General features: G+C 34.6%; 3 protein-coding genes across 11 annotated transcripts in view; 1 reads left to right on the plus strand and 2 right to left on the minus strand.

The window, feature by feature from the left end:
- Positions 1–17,444, plus strand: part of LOC116774139 (UDP-glucosyltransferase 2-like) — a 217,049-nt gene that overhangs the window by 179,806 nt on the left and 19,799 nt on the right. The gene's annotated exons all lie outside the window — the stretch shown is intronic.
- On the minus strand, positions 831–8,566 carry LOC133318710 (UDP-glucosyltransferase 2-like). 7 transcript variants are annotated; one of them, XM_061523767.1, is made up of 8 exons: positions 8,319–8,566; positions 7,149–7,239; positions 4,499–4,688; positions 4,229–4,420; positions 3,644–3,863; positions 3,335–3,554; positions 2,791–3,010; positions 831–2,610 (listed from the first exon to the last, which is right to left on the minus strand). In XM_061523767.1, exons 1-8 carry the CDS (start codon positions 8,472–8,474, stop codon positions 2,331–2,333), a joined length of 1,569 nt encoding a protein of 522 aa, XP_061379751.1. In that variant the 5' UTR covers positions 8,475–8,566; the 3' UTR covers positions 831–2,330. The 7 variants fall into 7 exon arrangements, with proteins under 7 accessions (XP_061379751.1, XP_061379752.1, XP_061379755.1 ...); XM_061523768.1 differs by having other exon boundaries at positions 4,499–5,214; positions 8,319–8,370; XM_061523771.1 differs by lacking the exon at positions 8,319–8,566 and adding an exon at positions 7,315–7,543.
- On the minus strand, positions 9,862–15,131 carry LOC116773876 (UDP-glucosyltransferase 2-like). Its single transcript, XM_032666428.2, has 8 exons — positions 14,940–15,131; positions 13,916–14,006; positions 12,576–12,762; positions 12,294–12,485; positions 11,901–12,120; positions 11,521–11,740; positions 11,220–11,439; positions 9,862–11,061 (listed from the first exon to the last, which is right to left on the minus strand). The coding sequence occupies exons 1-8, from the start codon at positions 15,093–15,095 to the stop codon at positions 10,785–10,787; spliced, it is 1,563 nt and encodes a 520-aa protein (XP_032522319.2). The 5' UTR covers positions 15,096–15,131; the 3' UTR covers positions 9,862–10,784.

Consider the following 17,444-nt stretch of genomic DNA (forward strand, 5'->3'; position numbering starts at 1 on the left):
AAGAGGACACACCATATATGTATTGTCGGGAAGTATATTCCATTTCTACTGAAGGGTGGATATCATGCTCATAATGTGGAAGATGGGCTCATAATAGCTGCACAGGAATAGATAATCATAAAAGCTACTCATGTCTGTGAGTTCTACCAAACCAATTAATCACCTTTCTTAGTAATCATTATTATCGATCTCTCTTGATACAGGATTAATTTACAGAGTGGGACACGTATAAAAATAAAATAGGAATAAATAATAAATGGCGCTGAGGGAGCCCGAGCTAGTAAAAATCTAATAAATCCGCCACAATAATAACACACTGCATGGAGGGTTTTAATGGGTCCAAGTTTCCCAAACAACCCCCTTCCCAGCGGAGGATGTGGTTCAAAAAAGTTTTTCTTCGTCAAAAAAGAAAGAAGCATATTTGTGCTGCCTAGAATTTTTGGTACTTAACTAGAGATCTATCGAATTCTAAATTTACTCAAACTTTTTGTGTTTAATAGTGGTTAGTGAATATGAAATATACTTTCCCACTTTATTGCAGATATTTACTAAAAAATATTATATTAAAAAACTACTCATGTGTCTCACTTCGTCTATGCACATGGAAGTAATAATATAAAAATACATGTTTAATGTTTTAAAACTGAATGTTTGAAAAAAAAAATGTATTCATATATATTTTATTTTATAGACTTAAAGCATGAAAATTTACTTTAAAATATGTAATGCTCGGATTAAGGTATGTGAATTTTGAAGAAAACGGTGCTATGAACATATTTTTTAACAATATCACAATAGTAGACAATATTTTGTAAAGCTTGGAATTAAGATTATTTTAATATAATTCACTTTAATGTTATAATATAATACAACAATATCACAAGCAATAAAAACGAAACAATTGTTTTATCATTAGTGTGTACTTCTATTAAGATGTATTCATTTATTTATTTTAAAAGGAAAACATATAAACAACAATAACACGTTATTAAAGGTGCCATCATAAACTCACTCGAGTTTTATTATGCACCAGTGTCGTCCTGAATTTGACAACTTAATCTACTTACTAGTACTAAAACTACTACAATGACATAGAACTAAACTGTTACTTAACTGTAAATTGACAAAAAAAGTATAATTAATTTCCTAATACAGTATCAACTAAGTTTACTTAAATCTCTCTTGTTGTAACACTTTTCGTAATTATAATTTATGTGGGTAAACATTAAAAATATATTATGACATTTCTTAACAAACTGTATTAATATGTGAAGTAAAGCGTACACAGGTTGTTCCATTTAATTATTTCTTGATTATTAATTTAAATTACAATCATATTATTTTGCTACATTGATTATTTTTATTACTTCTTATAGAGTGGGTGGTAGTGTGTATATGCATTGTATGAAAAAAACTATAACAATAACAATAATAAATGTCATTTTAGTAGTATTGGTTTGATTTTAAATTCTCATAAATTCTTGGTAGTACTATCTTATTTTATATTTTAAGTTCTTAAGTAATTGGTGAATGAGTTTCGGTACTACTTTTAGTTCTCTTTCCATACGAATTGATATATTCTGGAAGCAATAATTTTGAATTAATGATGCTGCGCGTTGTTATGTTGCCCATTTTATTTTTATTGTGTTTAAATTTTTTATTGAAATATTTCTCCATTATTGTGTCGCATTCAGTTTTTTCATGTATAGGTAAAATTTTGGTTAAAGCAAATATTAGGTGATCTTGATTGATAATTGTTTGTTTTGAAATTTTCTGGAATTATTTCTTTTAAGATACGTAACTGTAAATTATATATTAGTTCCAAGTGTGATTTGAATGTTCTTCCATAACTTGATAGACCAAAAGATTTTATGGATTCGGCTAAAGATCTGTACAGTTATAAAAGTATTTTATATGGAACTTTAAATTTAATAAAGCTAAATTTTGCTAGAATCGCCCTTAGTTTTGAACTTGCTTGGTTTATATGTGATAAAGAAGAAACTATCATTAAAATATATCATGACATTTTTGGTCTCACTTAGAGATACTTTTCGAGCTGAAGAAGGTGGTTTTGTTTTAATAATATTGCTTTCTTACTAATAGAAGGAACTAAGATCTATTTATAATAACATTTAAACAGTACAATAGTGAATATTATATAAGTAAGTATGACGTTTGTGTGTCTATAGAAATTTATAGACCACTAAATGCTAAGTAAAACTCAAGACATTATTGTTTCTTAAACAAACATATGACATTTATTAGAAGATAAGAAATTTTAGATTTCTTGCAATAACATTTCTTTGTGTAACAGAAGATAATTAACGTATTTAGTTTAATTTCTTCTTACCCTGATTAGACCTGGATATGAAAGTGCGCAAATATTTACAAGTATACGATATTAATACAATAATTCCAAAAACAATTCCTATAACTAAGAGTAAAAGGTCTAAGTATAGTTTTTGGTAAAAAGGCACGCGTAGTGCGACGGAGCGAAGATGTGGTGCTCCTTTCGTCCTGACCACTAACTCCACGCCCTGAACCAACCGCTGTCCTGGATCTGAATCAGCGATGAACAGAGATGACAGTTCCTTCACACGAGTGCGGTAACTTAAAATAAATAAAGCCAAAAGTTATTTAACTGAAATTTTTTCAGCAACTTTTTTTTGATTAGATGTTTATTATTATTTATAATCGTATCTTTTTTTTTACTATAGTTAACAAACAAAACTACGCAAATAAAAGCGCTTTCGAAATCTTTACTTACAAGTTGAAGAGTGATGTTCTCACCTGGAATTAGCCATCATTTCTCTTATAGCAAATCTTAATTCTTCCGGAGTGTTTTCACTTATATCTACACGCCTGCCGACTCCTTTGGCGACAACTTTGTTGACATTAAGGTATTGGTCGGCAAAGAATGGTATACCGATAATTGGTACACCATATTTAATGGTCTCTAACGTTGATAGAAGACCACCGTGTGTTATAAAAAGTACGCAATTAGGATGTGCTGAAAGAAGAATTTTTATTTTATTTTCTATTTCTCTCAATTCTGTTTTTGAATGACTGAAATTGTTGAATAGACCGATGTCTACATAATGTGAGGATCAAAGCTATTATACTTCTATCCTTAATCAAATTCTATATACCCCAACTGCCAACAAACGCTTCAAAGATCTAATTATTCATTAAAAACGTAATGATTAAAGTTAATGAGTCGACTTGTTTGTAAATGTATATATAAAGAGAATTGAAACTGTCTTACCGTTACTCTTAAATAAATGTTGTATTCCAGCAAATGCTTCAGCAAATTTAAAATGATTTGAACCCTTACCTAAAATACTTTGTTGTGGAGCCCATGTAACGATATGCACATTTTTAGGCAAATCAGTCATTTGTTCATCAAACTTCCAAATAATTTCCTGTTTTAACTCACTAAAAATGTTTAGGAATCGCTTTTTAACTGCACTCGGTATTTTTCTGCCTTTCAGCAAACTGCCCAGGCTAAAGTATATTACACCATCTTTGGCCGTATCCATGATTTTTTGTAAATCCTTAACAAATATTAGACGTCAAAAATGTGTACAGTTACGTTATGTGTTACTTTGCCAACTTATTTTTTTATAATATTATATCGATTTACCTTTGGCAATGGTTCAACAGTTTTTTTGATGTGGTATCCTCCGATGTGCCAGTAATTCTGCGGCAGTGCAATTGCTTCTCCAACCACTATATGTGAATTGCCAAGCATGAGGGATGCATTGTAGCGAACGTCGTTGAAATGTGGTAATTTTATACCTCGTTCTTCGGAAGCCGGTCCGAATATCTCTCGAAACATCCTTTCTTTTTCGTCAAGATGCCACCTGAGGCAAAAATACGTAAAAAATAGTTTTTTGAAAGTTGGAATTAATTGTATAACTAAGTTATAAACCCTTAAACCTTTCAGAAGTATTTTATATATTGTATTACTTTTTAAAATTTTATTCAATATATAATTGGACTTGCCATTTACGTTCAAAACAAATGATAGTGTGAGAAAGAATAAACTAAAGCACAAACTGAACCTTAATGCATTTGTATTTTCGTGTCAGGTCAGTTCGTGTCAGGAAATTGAAATTTACAGAAACGAAATGAACTAGTTTTTGAATATTCATGGTATTTATTTCGTACAAGTTTATATTAAAATCTGTGACGATTATTTTGTGTCAGTTGTCATTAATATACTCACCAATGATATAACCATGTTCTCGATATAGTCCAAAGTTCCTTCACCCTGTTCAAAAAACTGGAAGAATATTCTGTACTCATATGATGTCGAGCGTAAGCCGGATTTAAATAGTCATCTATGAGTGCCAACACTGTCGTATGGACATCCATAGACGAAAACCATATCAGAGGACAATTGAATACAGATGAAAATCTAGAACGAAATGTTTTTATCTTCTTCTTACCATAAATGTTTGAAAATCTTATACCAATTCACAAATTATTAACGTACCCAACTCCTAACTCCGTATAAAGCCAGTCCACTATTACAACATCAAACTTAACACTTCTATCTTTTATAAATTTTTGGACAACATCCATTCGTAAGGTGTTATTCAGCAAATTGTCAAATATAACCATGTATTTAAGTTCATCCTGCATATTCAATTCCTTATACATGAACCTGTTCACGTCAAAAATATCTGGAATATAATTATATATTTATCTCCAAAACTTTAAGACATGAAAATGAAATTAAATGACGTTTACTTTTAACACTAATAATAATTCTTTAAGGTCTTAAGTATTGGAGGCAGATTTTTAATAGGTATCGGCAAAGCAGGCTACCTAACATAAAATTATTTAAATTATCTAAATAGAGACTACATTCTCACTATTTCTATTGCTATTGCTTTTATATTACGACTGTGTCGTCGCTTTGATAAATGTCACTGTAGTCTCAGAGCCGTACTTCATCCCGCCCAGCGATCACTTGACGGTGGATGTGGACGGCTCAGGGACTATCATCTCGTTGGCTGCCAATGGTAACCTGATCCTAAATAGGCCTCAGAGAAGGAGGGGTTGTATTGCCGCACTCTTTGAGGATATCGTTGAGGTGGGCGTTTACTTTTCTCCACACCGAATTCTACCCTAGTATCACAACTTCCTAAGGGATTTGGTCAACGTCTTCCACCAGTTTCGTTCCCTCACCGTGCTCGTCCTCAGTAACTGAAATGTCAAGAACTTGACTTGGGGTTTCCGGCTAACCGACATCCGGGGTAGGATGGTGGAAGACTAGGCTCTAGAGACAGGTTTCGTAATTCTAATCAAGAGTTCTATGCTTATGCATGGGCTGTTGCAGGGCAAGTTGGTGGTGGGCATCTCGTTCGTCAGCCCAGCTTTGTCATCGCACGTCGTCCACTGACGCGTCATAGAGGACGTGGAGACGTATTCCGACCACCGAGAGCTGTTCCTCGAAGCCGCAATCGTGCACAACTGGATAATTCCAACAGAAAGTTCTGCCGAAGTCAACGAGGAGGCAAGATGGCTCCAGGACGCCAGTCCAGGATTTGTGACGTGGCGATGCCTCGCGTCCGGCCGGATCAGCGCAAGCGTCAAGTGTATTGGTGGTCTTGGAAGCTAGCTACGCAGTGAGTGAATCGCAGCGCGACGCCGATACACCAGACACGGCAGGCTCTGCATTCGGGCTCTGGACGCTGAAGCCAGTTGTACGAGGAGTACAGGGCTCAGGCCCAGGCTTTTCGAAAGAATACTTTCGAAACGCCTCGTCGCACACCTGATAGGCAGAGGGCCGGATCTAGCAGACAGCCAGTTCTCCTTCCGCAAAGGGTGTTCCACGGTAGATGCCATCATGTGCGTGAGAGACCTCACGACGGGGTCTCCAGTGGCCAGAGGAAGGGTTGTTGTGGCGATGTCTCTGGATATCGCAAAGCTTGATTTGTTAGGCTGGTGCTAGCGAATGGAAGGTCGCACCGCGGCCAACCTGGTGGCATGTGTAGCTGAAACAGTCGTTTCTAAGATTCGGCAGTTAGGACTCGAGGTGGCACTCCATAAATCCGAGGTCATGAGCTTTTACGGCCGTCGGAATGCGCCACATCCAGGTGGGTCCCGAAAAACGGCAGAAAGGGTTACCATCGGCATCAATCCGTCGGTAGCGCACGATTTCCGGGGAGGCAGCGAACCTCCTTGCCGGATTACCGCCATGGAACCTAGAGACTAAGGCGCTTGCGCACGTCTTCAGTTTACGCGCTGAAGCTTATCGCCAAGGCCAAATTCCGCTGCTGTGCCAGATCAGACCGTGGCGAGAAGGCCGGGCTCATACTATCGCAGTAGTAAGACCCCTGTTTGAGGAGTGGCTGGAGAGACGCAACGGCGTCCTTACCTTCCACCTGACGCAGGTGCTTACCGGACACGGAAATTTTGGAAGGTACCTATTTCGCATTCAGAGGGACGATACGCCCGGGTGTCCACATTGCAACGACCAACCAGAGGACACGGTGGAGCATACGGTTGCGGAGTGCCCAGTTTGGGTTGAGCTCCACCGTGTTCTCAGGGTAGCCATCGGCGGCGGCAACCCCTCGTGCCCGTCCTTAGTTCAGGCCATGGTGCGGAGCAAGAGGCACTGGGAAGCTGTCTCCTCCTTCGGCGATGCAGTCATGCTTGCTAAGGAGGATGCGGAGCGCGTAAGTGAAGGTTCCTACTCACGCCAAAAGCCGCCAAAGGGGACACTCCAGGCGTTAGGGATTTCGAGACGATCTCCAACCTCCGTAAGCACGGGTCTGCGGACGGCGAGCAAGGTTAGCATGTTGCCCGATCAGAACAAGAGCTGAGCGTACGGCGCGTAGCGTACCGCGCGCGCCTCGATGAGCATTTAGACCACCACAGACTGGGCCCTAGAGCCGTTGCCAAGCCGGGTTGCGGGTACAAGCACAATGATGTACCAAGGCCTGTCTCGGAGTAGGAGAAAGTACGAAGGTTTTTAGAAACAAGGAGTCCGACACTCACTCTTGCCCCACCCGGGACAAGATCATTTGATTATTTTCCTCTTTAAAAAAAAGAAGCTTTAGCAATCGTCTATCATTTTATACATGAAATTAACAAAAACATTATTTAGAATATGTTTAATAATACCGTATACCAACCTTCTGACAAATACTTGAAATTTTCAGACAAATCTATCTGTCGAAGTCTGGCTGGCGGATTCTTAATGAGTATCGGAGTTAAGTAGGTGACCTGTAAAAAAAAATTATAAATAAATAATTGCTTTTTTTAATATATTTAAATAGGGCTCAAGGCTATCAGTATTACCTTTTATACTAATAGCCTTATTCTCAAGATATAAGTTATATTGGTTTTAAAAATTCCTTCGAAAGAAAAAAACTCAAAAGTTTGTTCACATTTTAATTGTCTTGTGCCATAAATTCAAAGAAAAATCGTTTCTATTTTTTACAACTTTTTCATAGTGTGTAATATTTCTTTTTAACATTTTCAACTCGCATGCTTAAGACTCGCCAGAAATTGCAAATATTATATTGATAAATAACTACGGGTCCTACATGGCTAAATGACCTAAATGTAGAAAAAATATTAGAAAAAAATTAAGAATAAAAAACCATTTTGATAATAGAATAATACATAATAATCACAACATTTTAAAACTTGATTATACTATAATCGTTCATCATTTAGTATGATCAAAAAATATTTTTAATATTATTTCCATATCACTCATTCGAAAACAGCTTCCGCGTCATTCCGTCTCTCGCTTTACACTTCACTCAAATACTTATACATATATTGATCTATAATTAATGTATCATAAATAAATGCACATATATCCAAAGAGCAGCAATTAAAAAACGTTTAAACGACACAACAAGTGAGTCATAAAATTACATAAAAATACCTTTCAACATTTATAGATTACAACAATCTAAAGTTCACAACACAAACAAACAAAAATGTCTTTCTCGTTTTATGTTTTCATTTTTCTATTTTACAGCGTAATGTTTTATTTGCAGACGATTATTATGGTGTTTCCACTGAAAGGTACATAGATGTATCTTGACTTACAAATGACACACAAAATATGTTTGGTCGTACTATTCTCCATTTATTTACAGTTATGATTTAATATTAATCTGGAATAAACAAACGCTTAAGCGAACAAAACCATAGTCAAAAACTTGTGAAAAGTAAAATTGGAACATTAATAAACAAGTATGTACATGAAAAACGTTTATGCATCATCACAATCTGGTATTCTGGTAGACAGTAAGTGGAAAAATACAATATTATAAAACTAGGCTTACCTCATGTCCAGCTGATAACAAATGTCTTACATAACCCTCCCCCAAGATGGAGTGACTCTTCCCGGGCACAGGGAACACCAGCAACACTTTGAACGCATCACAGTTATATAATATTGCTAATAAAATAGCAAATCTCGCAACTATCGCAACGAGCATCTCGTCAGACAAGTCTCAGAGGACTGAAGTTATACTGTGTTTGAAAACAAGTCTTTTATTACAAGTTATGAAGATATATCTATCTATTTCTTCGTCACGCTTTATTTTAATGTCAACGTTAATAAATAATTCCAAACAATACAACAATATTACTAATAAAAAAGCGTATTAAAATAGCAACTCTCGCAACTAGCACGTCTTCAGAAAAGTCTAAGAGGACTGGAATGTTATTGTACATACAAATAGAAAAATATATACATATAGAAAAATATATTATATTTTCCGAGTGTAAGATGGTGATAGCAATTATAAAATTGTTACCACATCCGTCACCCATGGACATCCGCAACATGTATGTTGGGTGACGATTCCTACTGCCCATCAAGTAGGCCGTCTGCTCGTTTGCCACCTTTCTCATAAAAAAATATTATTTCGATTTTGCCAAACTGATAATTTTGCAAAATCGATTTTGTATGAGGAAATTCCATCGTATTATACCTACGATAAGCAACGAAGTGTCTTTAACCGGAGACGCCGGGGTAGGCCCGTAGATGGCGAGTCAGGTATTTTCAAAGAACATGTACTTGATAGAGTGTATACTGTTCATCCTAACAAAGCCGAGTGTTTCAAAATGATCAGCATTGGGATTACTTATTAGCAGAATCCTGTGTTAGTGATAATCCACGAGGGTTACGCCATTTATTTGTAAAATTGTAATTTGTGAGATCCTGTTTATGGATGAGAAAAATATAAAGAAAAATTTACAGAAGGATTTCTTCGGAATATGTCTCACGATGGTGAAGGCGCAACTAATGATAATTTCCGTGATCTTGTTAAAAATCAGTGCTTATTAGCTCTATAGGAAGACTTAATGGCTATAGCCGGTAAATCACTCTGTGAATATGGTTTGCCAACACCAACCTCTGGCGGAGAGGTAACCAATAGGGAATATTCCGCAGAGTTTGGTTACAACTCAATGGAACTGCTGACAACATTAGAAATCGTTGTCCCAATGATGATGATTATTGCATGTGCGAGAGTGTCCAGAATAATTTAGGAATAATAATATTTTTAGATGCACCTGGAGAAACTGGGAAAACCTTGCTGACTAAATTAATATTATCTTATGTTCGAAATCAGCGTAAAATTTCTCTTGCCGTGGCTTCATCAAGTATAGCTGCAACATTGCTACCAGGAAGGAAACTGCTCACACTATGTTTAAAATACTAAAATACAATATATTTAGATCGCACGGAAAGTCCAACCTGTAGTATTTCAAGAAATAGCGACAAAGCTAAAGTATTAGCTGAGTGTAATTTAATCATATGGGATGAATGTATGATGGCCCATCGAAAAGGAGTAGAAGCAGGAGAAATAATATTCTGCGTTTCCAGTATTATAGTATTGTGAATTGACATATTATATTGCCCTACCTAAATACAAAAGTTAATCTGTCTGTTACACCAAAACGCATGAACCGTGAGGAAGGACATATGCTTCTTTTTTACGAAAAACTTTAAATAAAATGTTATGAATCATTGACTGGTTTTTATAAGATAAGGTGAACGCAATTTACATAAACGCTTTCCCATAGAAGATAGCTGATATAGATTTTCGTCGAATAAATCAACGTTCATTTATCGAAAATACTAAATTTGTTAAGTAGAAATTATATCCTTTATTGTAATTTCTCTCACCGTAATACAAGCTCTTAATTAATATCACATTGCCTAAAGTGAAATTATAATGTACATTTATTGAGAATGTTTAATGAACAGACTAAAACTACACTCTTTATTGTTTCTCGTTGTGATCCAATACGTTAAATATCATAGAATTCCGTCAAACCAAGCAATAACTTACATTTATAGGACAGATTTAATCGCAACTTATGAATTTTACATATTCAATATCAAAATTTTTCTGATTTTAATTTGAAATAAGTTAAAATTTTATTATTAAACAACCATACAAGCTTACATCCACTAGGTCATACGTTAAGTTAAAATTGTAAGGTTTATTCTAAATGAAATTGATTTAGCGAAATTTTCTACAGCCTTCTGTCTGTAGCTAACATAATTAGCAAAATAATATAACTGTCATTACCCACATAGATATTCTTTAATTAAAGTATTTTTTGTTCAATAATGCCCCCATTTAAAAAAAAAATTTAAACATAGGAACATCCAATTTACAATTGGTTGTTTTTTAGGTGGAGAATTAAAGATGTTTTAGAATTGCAAAAAAGGAATAATTGAAAACAAATAGTTTTAAAACATTCTTTACAAGGAGTAACTATTATTAAAAAACCTAGTTTCTCTTCTTATTAAGATTAGACTTAGTGCCATCCAACAATAAGTGTTTACACGTATAATATATGACAAGAGGAAGTCCAAAAACGATTCCAATAACTAATAGTAAAACATCCAAGTACAGTTTTTGGTAGAACGGCACGCGTAGTGCGACGGAACGAAGATGTGGTGCTCCGTTAGTTCTGACCACTAACTCCACGCCCTGAACCAATCGCTGTCCTGGATCTGAATCAGCATTGAACAGAGATGACAGTTCCTTCACACGAGTGCGGTAGCTAGAAAACAATAAAGTTTAAAATATCTCATTTATCTCAATCTACTTAACACTTTATATCATATACACCACAAAATTTCACATTGTAAAACAGAAAAATAAATAAAGGAAGATATATTAACTCTCGTACATTTTTAAAAATTTTGTAGTTTCTCTTACCTGGTATTTCCTAATACTTCCCTTATAGCAATTCTCAATTCTTCCGGTGTGTTTTCACTTATATCTACACGCCTGCCGAATCCTTTAGCGACAACTTTGTTGACATTAAGGAATTGGTCGGCAAAGAATGGTATACCGATAATTGGCACGCCATATTTAATGGTCTCTAACGTTGATAGAAGACCACCGTGTGTTATAAAAAGTACGCAATTAGGATGTGCTGAAAATAAAGATTTATATTTTCTTGGTATGGCCTGGACAAACAGAAATTTAATAATATAAATAATGTGATTTTTCATACCCAAAATACTTTGTTGCGGAGCCCAATCAACGATTTGCACATTTTTAGGTAAATCTGTAATTTTTCCATCCAATTTCCAAATAACGTTTTGGCTTAATTCACCAAACATGTCAAGAAATTTCCTTTTAACGTTACTTGGTATTTTACTGCCTTGTAACGTACTGCCCAAACTGAAGTATATTACACCATTTTTGGCCTTATCCATGATTTGTTGTAGATCCTTGATGGTACCCAATATTTTCAAATGACTATTTAGATAATATAACTTTACATGTCATTGTATGGAATGACTGACTGACTGACTGACTGATAAAATGGAATATCAGGATAATATAACCAAATCAAAGTATTTAGAATGTTAAATATTTCAACAACAGTACCTTTGGTAGCGGTTCCAAAACGTTTTTAATGTGGTAACCTCCGATATGCAGGTAATTCTGCGGCAGTGCGATTGCATCTCCAATCACTATATGTGAATTGCCAAGCATGAGGGATGCATTGTAGCGCACGTCGTTGAAATGTGGTAATTTTATACCTCGTTCTTCGGCAGCCGGTCCGAATATCTCTCGAAACATCTTATCGTTCTCGTCAATGTGCCACCTGAAGGAAAAATAGCATTCAGTCAATATCAATATCTATTTTGCAGAAACTCTATTTTATTTACTTGTGCAAAAGAATAAATACAATTGTTTTAGAAAATAAACAATCATTTAATAAATTCTTATTTGCTGGCAATCAAGTTCAGTAAATCGAAACGTTTAATGACATCTCACCATTTATATAACAGTAATCGGGATACCCTCCAAAGTTCATTCACTCTATCCCAAAACGTGAATGAATATTCAGTAGAGAAGAAATGTTTGGTGTACGCCGGGTTTGTGTACCCATCTATGAGACCTAGCACCTCAGTGTGAACATCCAAAGACGATGACCATATCAGAGGACAATTAAAGACTGATGAAAACCTAAATCACAATGAGTTTTTGGTTAGTATTTTTACAAAATATTTATTACCATCAATTTTTATAATAATAATATTTTTAAATCTTACATACCCAACACCTAGTTCAGAATAAAGCCACTCGACAATGACGACATCAAAATCAACGTCTTTGTCTCTCATAAATCTTTGGACGCTGTCAATTTTGAAGGTATTATAACAGAGATTGTCGAACAGTTCAGTGAGTTCCAAATGAACCAATTTAACTTCTTTATACATGTACTTCTTTACATCAAAAAGTCCTGGAAAATGTTGTATAACATTAAAAGACTATTACTGGAAATACTACTTCAATAGTTTACGTAGCGAAATCAATCAATCAACAAATTATTATACTTTTATGGCATCCATTAACTTATCTAGGTTTGCGATTTAATCTTAACTCGCTTTTCGACTTTGTTAATTCCAATTAAATAATTTAAAACATCGTATCCTTATCAATGAACTAACTTTTTTTTTTCTTTTGATTCACTTGCAACTTAATTACTTGTATCAAATAAAACTTTTCTTCAATATAAAATTCAAAGAAAAAAGGAAGTAGTAAGGAAAAATAAAAAAAAAGAGTATAAGGAAATATAGCAGAGCAAATAATAATTAAAGATTAAGTAACCTTCACTTGAGTAAAATGATATTATTGAGAAAATTGAAATAGGCTGTAATGTTAATTACCACTAAAGTTAGAAATCTTCTTTAAATATAACCGGTAAATAAAACAATTAAGCGGCCCATTTTATACTGAGATCATATACAATATCTTGGACATGCAGAATAACATTGAAGGTTAGTTTAGACTACGAAAATCGGAGTTACAAGTTATTATTTTGTAAAAAAATTCGTTCGAAACACAGTTACTAAGTTATTGAGGTCTTAGTGATTGTTACAGCAGTCTAGTCGAAATAAGTTGTTTTATAAAGAACACTTAATTTTTACAACTATTGCTAAGTTAAGGACCAGGAATAGTGAAGTTATAATTCTGCAAAGATAATTTAACAGTCATTACCCACTTATCAACAGCACTGTTGATACTCAGGGTCAAGGATTTAATTAACTATAAACGTCTTTTAAAAGTCTTACGTTATATTTACAATGTCAGTAAAAATACTACAAGGTGAATTCCAACAAAAACACAACCCAACAAATATGTTTTGAATGAACTAAAGAAAAAAACCTAAAGGACTATGAAATAACATGTTTTATCGTAAAATTTAAGACGATTTTTATTACTATAATTTATTTTAAAATTAAAGATATTGTTTTTAATAATAATAGCATTGAACACAACAAAACTATGTATTGTACATATACATTTTAAATATGTAAGTAAAAAGTTTCTGCTCAGATTAACTTATAGCATAGAACATATAATACAACATAAAATAAGAAGTTATACCAAACCTTCTGACATATACTTTATGTTTTCAGACACATCTATCTGTCGAAGCCTGTCTGGCGGGTTTTTAATCGGTATCGGAGTTAAATAGGTCACCTGTCAAAAAATATATATAAAAAAAAAAGAATCTTTTTTTATTTCATATATTAAAAATAATTTCGAAGTGTACAGAAAATAGAGACGATATAGAGAAACAACGTTACACCGGTCTCATTAGTCAACCTTCTTCAACGAGAAAAGCAACAACACAACTTCTATGCCTGTTAAAATCTCTCTCCATAAAAAAAAAAATTGTTACAATTCTAATGTGTTTAACAAACATAGAATTGAAATTTATCATCTTGTATAAGCTAGGGATACATTGTTAATGTTTTAGGGTAAGTCGTAAGATATGTATAGAAAAATTCATTTTTAAATTAATGTTTAAATGTGTGTCAAACATTAAATCTAGATATTAATTTCAATACAAAGCATCCGCGTAATAACGTCTCGCATTTTAATTTGAACTATTTGTGTTATAAATAAAATGCACGTGTATCAAAAGAGCGGCGATTAAAAAAATATTGACGAACATTAGTCATACAACTTAAACAAAAAGGTTTCCGGGTAGGAATCTTAAATAGCAATGTCTATAAATATATTAAAATGAATAAAAATATGAGGCTACAGTTTCGTCTATTTGTTCAAGACTTTTTATTATATAAGGCAATCGTTAAAATGGAGGAAATGGTTTTAATATTGTCTCCACTTATAGATAGACGTAACTTTAATGATAGTTGAGACGCATTAAAAATTAGTTAGCCTATTTCAATCTAATTACTTTAAAAATGATTATTTGATATTAGCGTACAAGGCCGGAGGCAATATCAATTGGAAGGTATTATTTGTGAAGGAAGAGAGCTAGAGTCTGTCTAGAATACGTTTATATATTTTAATATTAGTTATTGAAATCAAAGTAATTTCAACTCCATAAACAAAATTCTAGAAGACAGTAAGTGGAAAAATACAATATTATAAAACTAAGCTTACCTCATGTCCAGCTGATAACAAATGTCTTACATAACCCTCCCCCAAGATGGAGTGACTCTTCCCGGGCACAGGGAACACCAGCAACACTTTGAACGCATCACAGTTATATAATATTAATAATAAAGTAGCAACTCTCGCAACTATCGCAACGAGCATCTCGTCAGACAAGTCTCAGAGGACTGAAGTTATACTGTGTTTGAAAACATTGCGTGTCTTTTATTACAAGTTATGAATAAATAACTATCTATACCTTCGCCGCGCTTTATTTTAATGTCAACGTTAATAAATAATTCTAAACAATATTACTAATAAAAAAGCGTATTAAAATAGCAACTCTCGCAACTAGCACGTCATCAGAAAAGTCTAAGAGGACTGGAATGTTATTGTACATACAAATAGAAAAATATATACATATAGAAAAATATATTATATTTTCCGAGTGTAAGATGGTGATAGCAATTATAAAATTGTTATAAATGCTGATAGGCGTCCAACTCAGGTACACCCTGGGCTTTAAAATGTTCCCTCCACGAATGAAGTTGATGTAGTATTGGTCTACCATGAATGTGATAGGCGTGATATCGTTGTCCGTTCCGGAGACAATCGTTTGCAACGTATTTTCGAAACCCACAGGGCTTGCGACAGTTTGTAATATCCTTTGATATACTATAGAGGGAAAGATGGTTATAATTTCGCTGTATACCAAACCGAACCGCGTATAAGCGCACCTAATTATAATAAAATAGTGTTATATGTATAGTGTTGAGTGGCAAGAACGCGACATACCTTACGCACATATCTTACTTTGGTTAAAAGATAAGCTTCTACCTAAGGATGTAGACAGTTTAATCAGTGGTGAAATCCCAGATCCCCTGGTATACGACATTGTTATAACTCATATGATATGGCGCATTTAATGGGAATACTCCTTGCATGCAAGACGGTCGTTGCTCTAAAAGATATCCAAAAGCTTTAGTGGATGAAACTGTAATAGGACATGATGGATACCCATTATATCGTCGCTGTTCAAGAAACAATGGTTGTTTTACTGTTGAAAAGTAAGTGTCTGGACAAGAGGTTACTTTAGATAATAGGTGTTGTCTAGAGCATTTCAAGCTCACGTAAATGTGTAAATGTGTAGAGTCGATAAAATATTTAGTCGATAAAGTATTTGTAAGTAGTACAAGGGCAGTGACCAAGCTACGTTTGCGTCGAGAAATTAACATGATGAAGTTACTAGATTTCAGTCAGGCAGATATATCAGCTCTTCAGAAGCTGTGTGGCGGATCTCAATTTTAGCATTTACGAAAGATATCCACCTGTGACCCATCTGGATGTTCATCTCGAAGGCAGTCAACGTATATATTTCAACGTCGAAAATGTTACACAACGATTATAGAATCCTAGACAAACAACTTTATTAGTATTTTTAAGGTGGTAGAGCCTAACTGTAGTCAAGTTATTACAGCTCGAATATGGGCCTGTTCGACCGGAGAAGTACCACCCTCTCACAAAAGATCGGCTTGAAGTAGCCTTTAGGGCTGCGTTTCATCCGATGAGTGAGAGAGCCGGTTACCCTTACACTATTCCCACCCTTTCCTGCCATTTCCTTATTCCCACCCCTTCCTTTTCCTCAACAATCAAGGTTGGCAACGCATCCGCAACACGTATCCGCTGATGTCCATGGGCGACGGTTCCTACTGCCCATCAAGTAGGCCGTATGCTCGTTTGCCACTTTTCTAAAAAAAAAAAAAATATTTCGCTTTTGCCAAACTGATAATTTTGCAAAATCTCTTTTGTATGAGGAAGTTCCATAGTATTATACCTACGATAAGCAACGAAGTGTCTTTAACTGGAGACGCCGGGGTAGGCCCGTAGACGGCGAGTCAGGTATTTTCAAAGAACATGTACTTGATAGAGTGTATACTGTTCATCCTAACAAAGCCGAGTGTTTCAAACTCATCAGCATTGGGATTACTTATTAGCAGAATCCTGTGTTAGCGATAATCCACGAGGTTTACGCCATTTATTTGTAAAATTGTAATTTGTCAGATCCTGTTTATAGATGGGAAACATATAAAGAAAAATTTATAGAAGACTTTCTTCGGAATATATCTCACAATGATGAAGGCGCAACTAATGATAATTTCCGTGATCTTGTCATAAATCAGTGCTTATTAGCTCTTCAGGAAGACGTAACGGCTATAGCCGGTAAATCACTCTGTGAATATGGTTTGCCAACACCAACCTCAGTCGGAGAGGTGACCAATAGGGAATATTCCGCAGAGATTGGTTACAACTCAATGGAACTGCTGACAACATTAGAAATCACAACTACAACTCACCGTAATACAAGTTCTTAATTGATATCACATTGCCTAAAGTGAAATTATAAAGTACATTTATTAAGAATGTTTAATAAACAGACTAAAACTACACTCTTTATTGTTTCTCGTTGTTATCCAATACGTCAACTATCATAAAATTCCGTCAAACCAAGCAATA

This window comes from Danaus plexippus, chromosome 20, assembly GCF_018135715.1.
Source record: "Danaus plexippus chromosome 20, MEX_DaPlex, whole genome shotgun sequence".
In the NCBI taxonomy this organism is placed as follows: Eukaryota; Metazoa; Arthropoda; class Insecta; order Lepidoptera; family Nymphalidae; genus Danaus; species Danaus plexippus.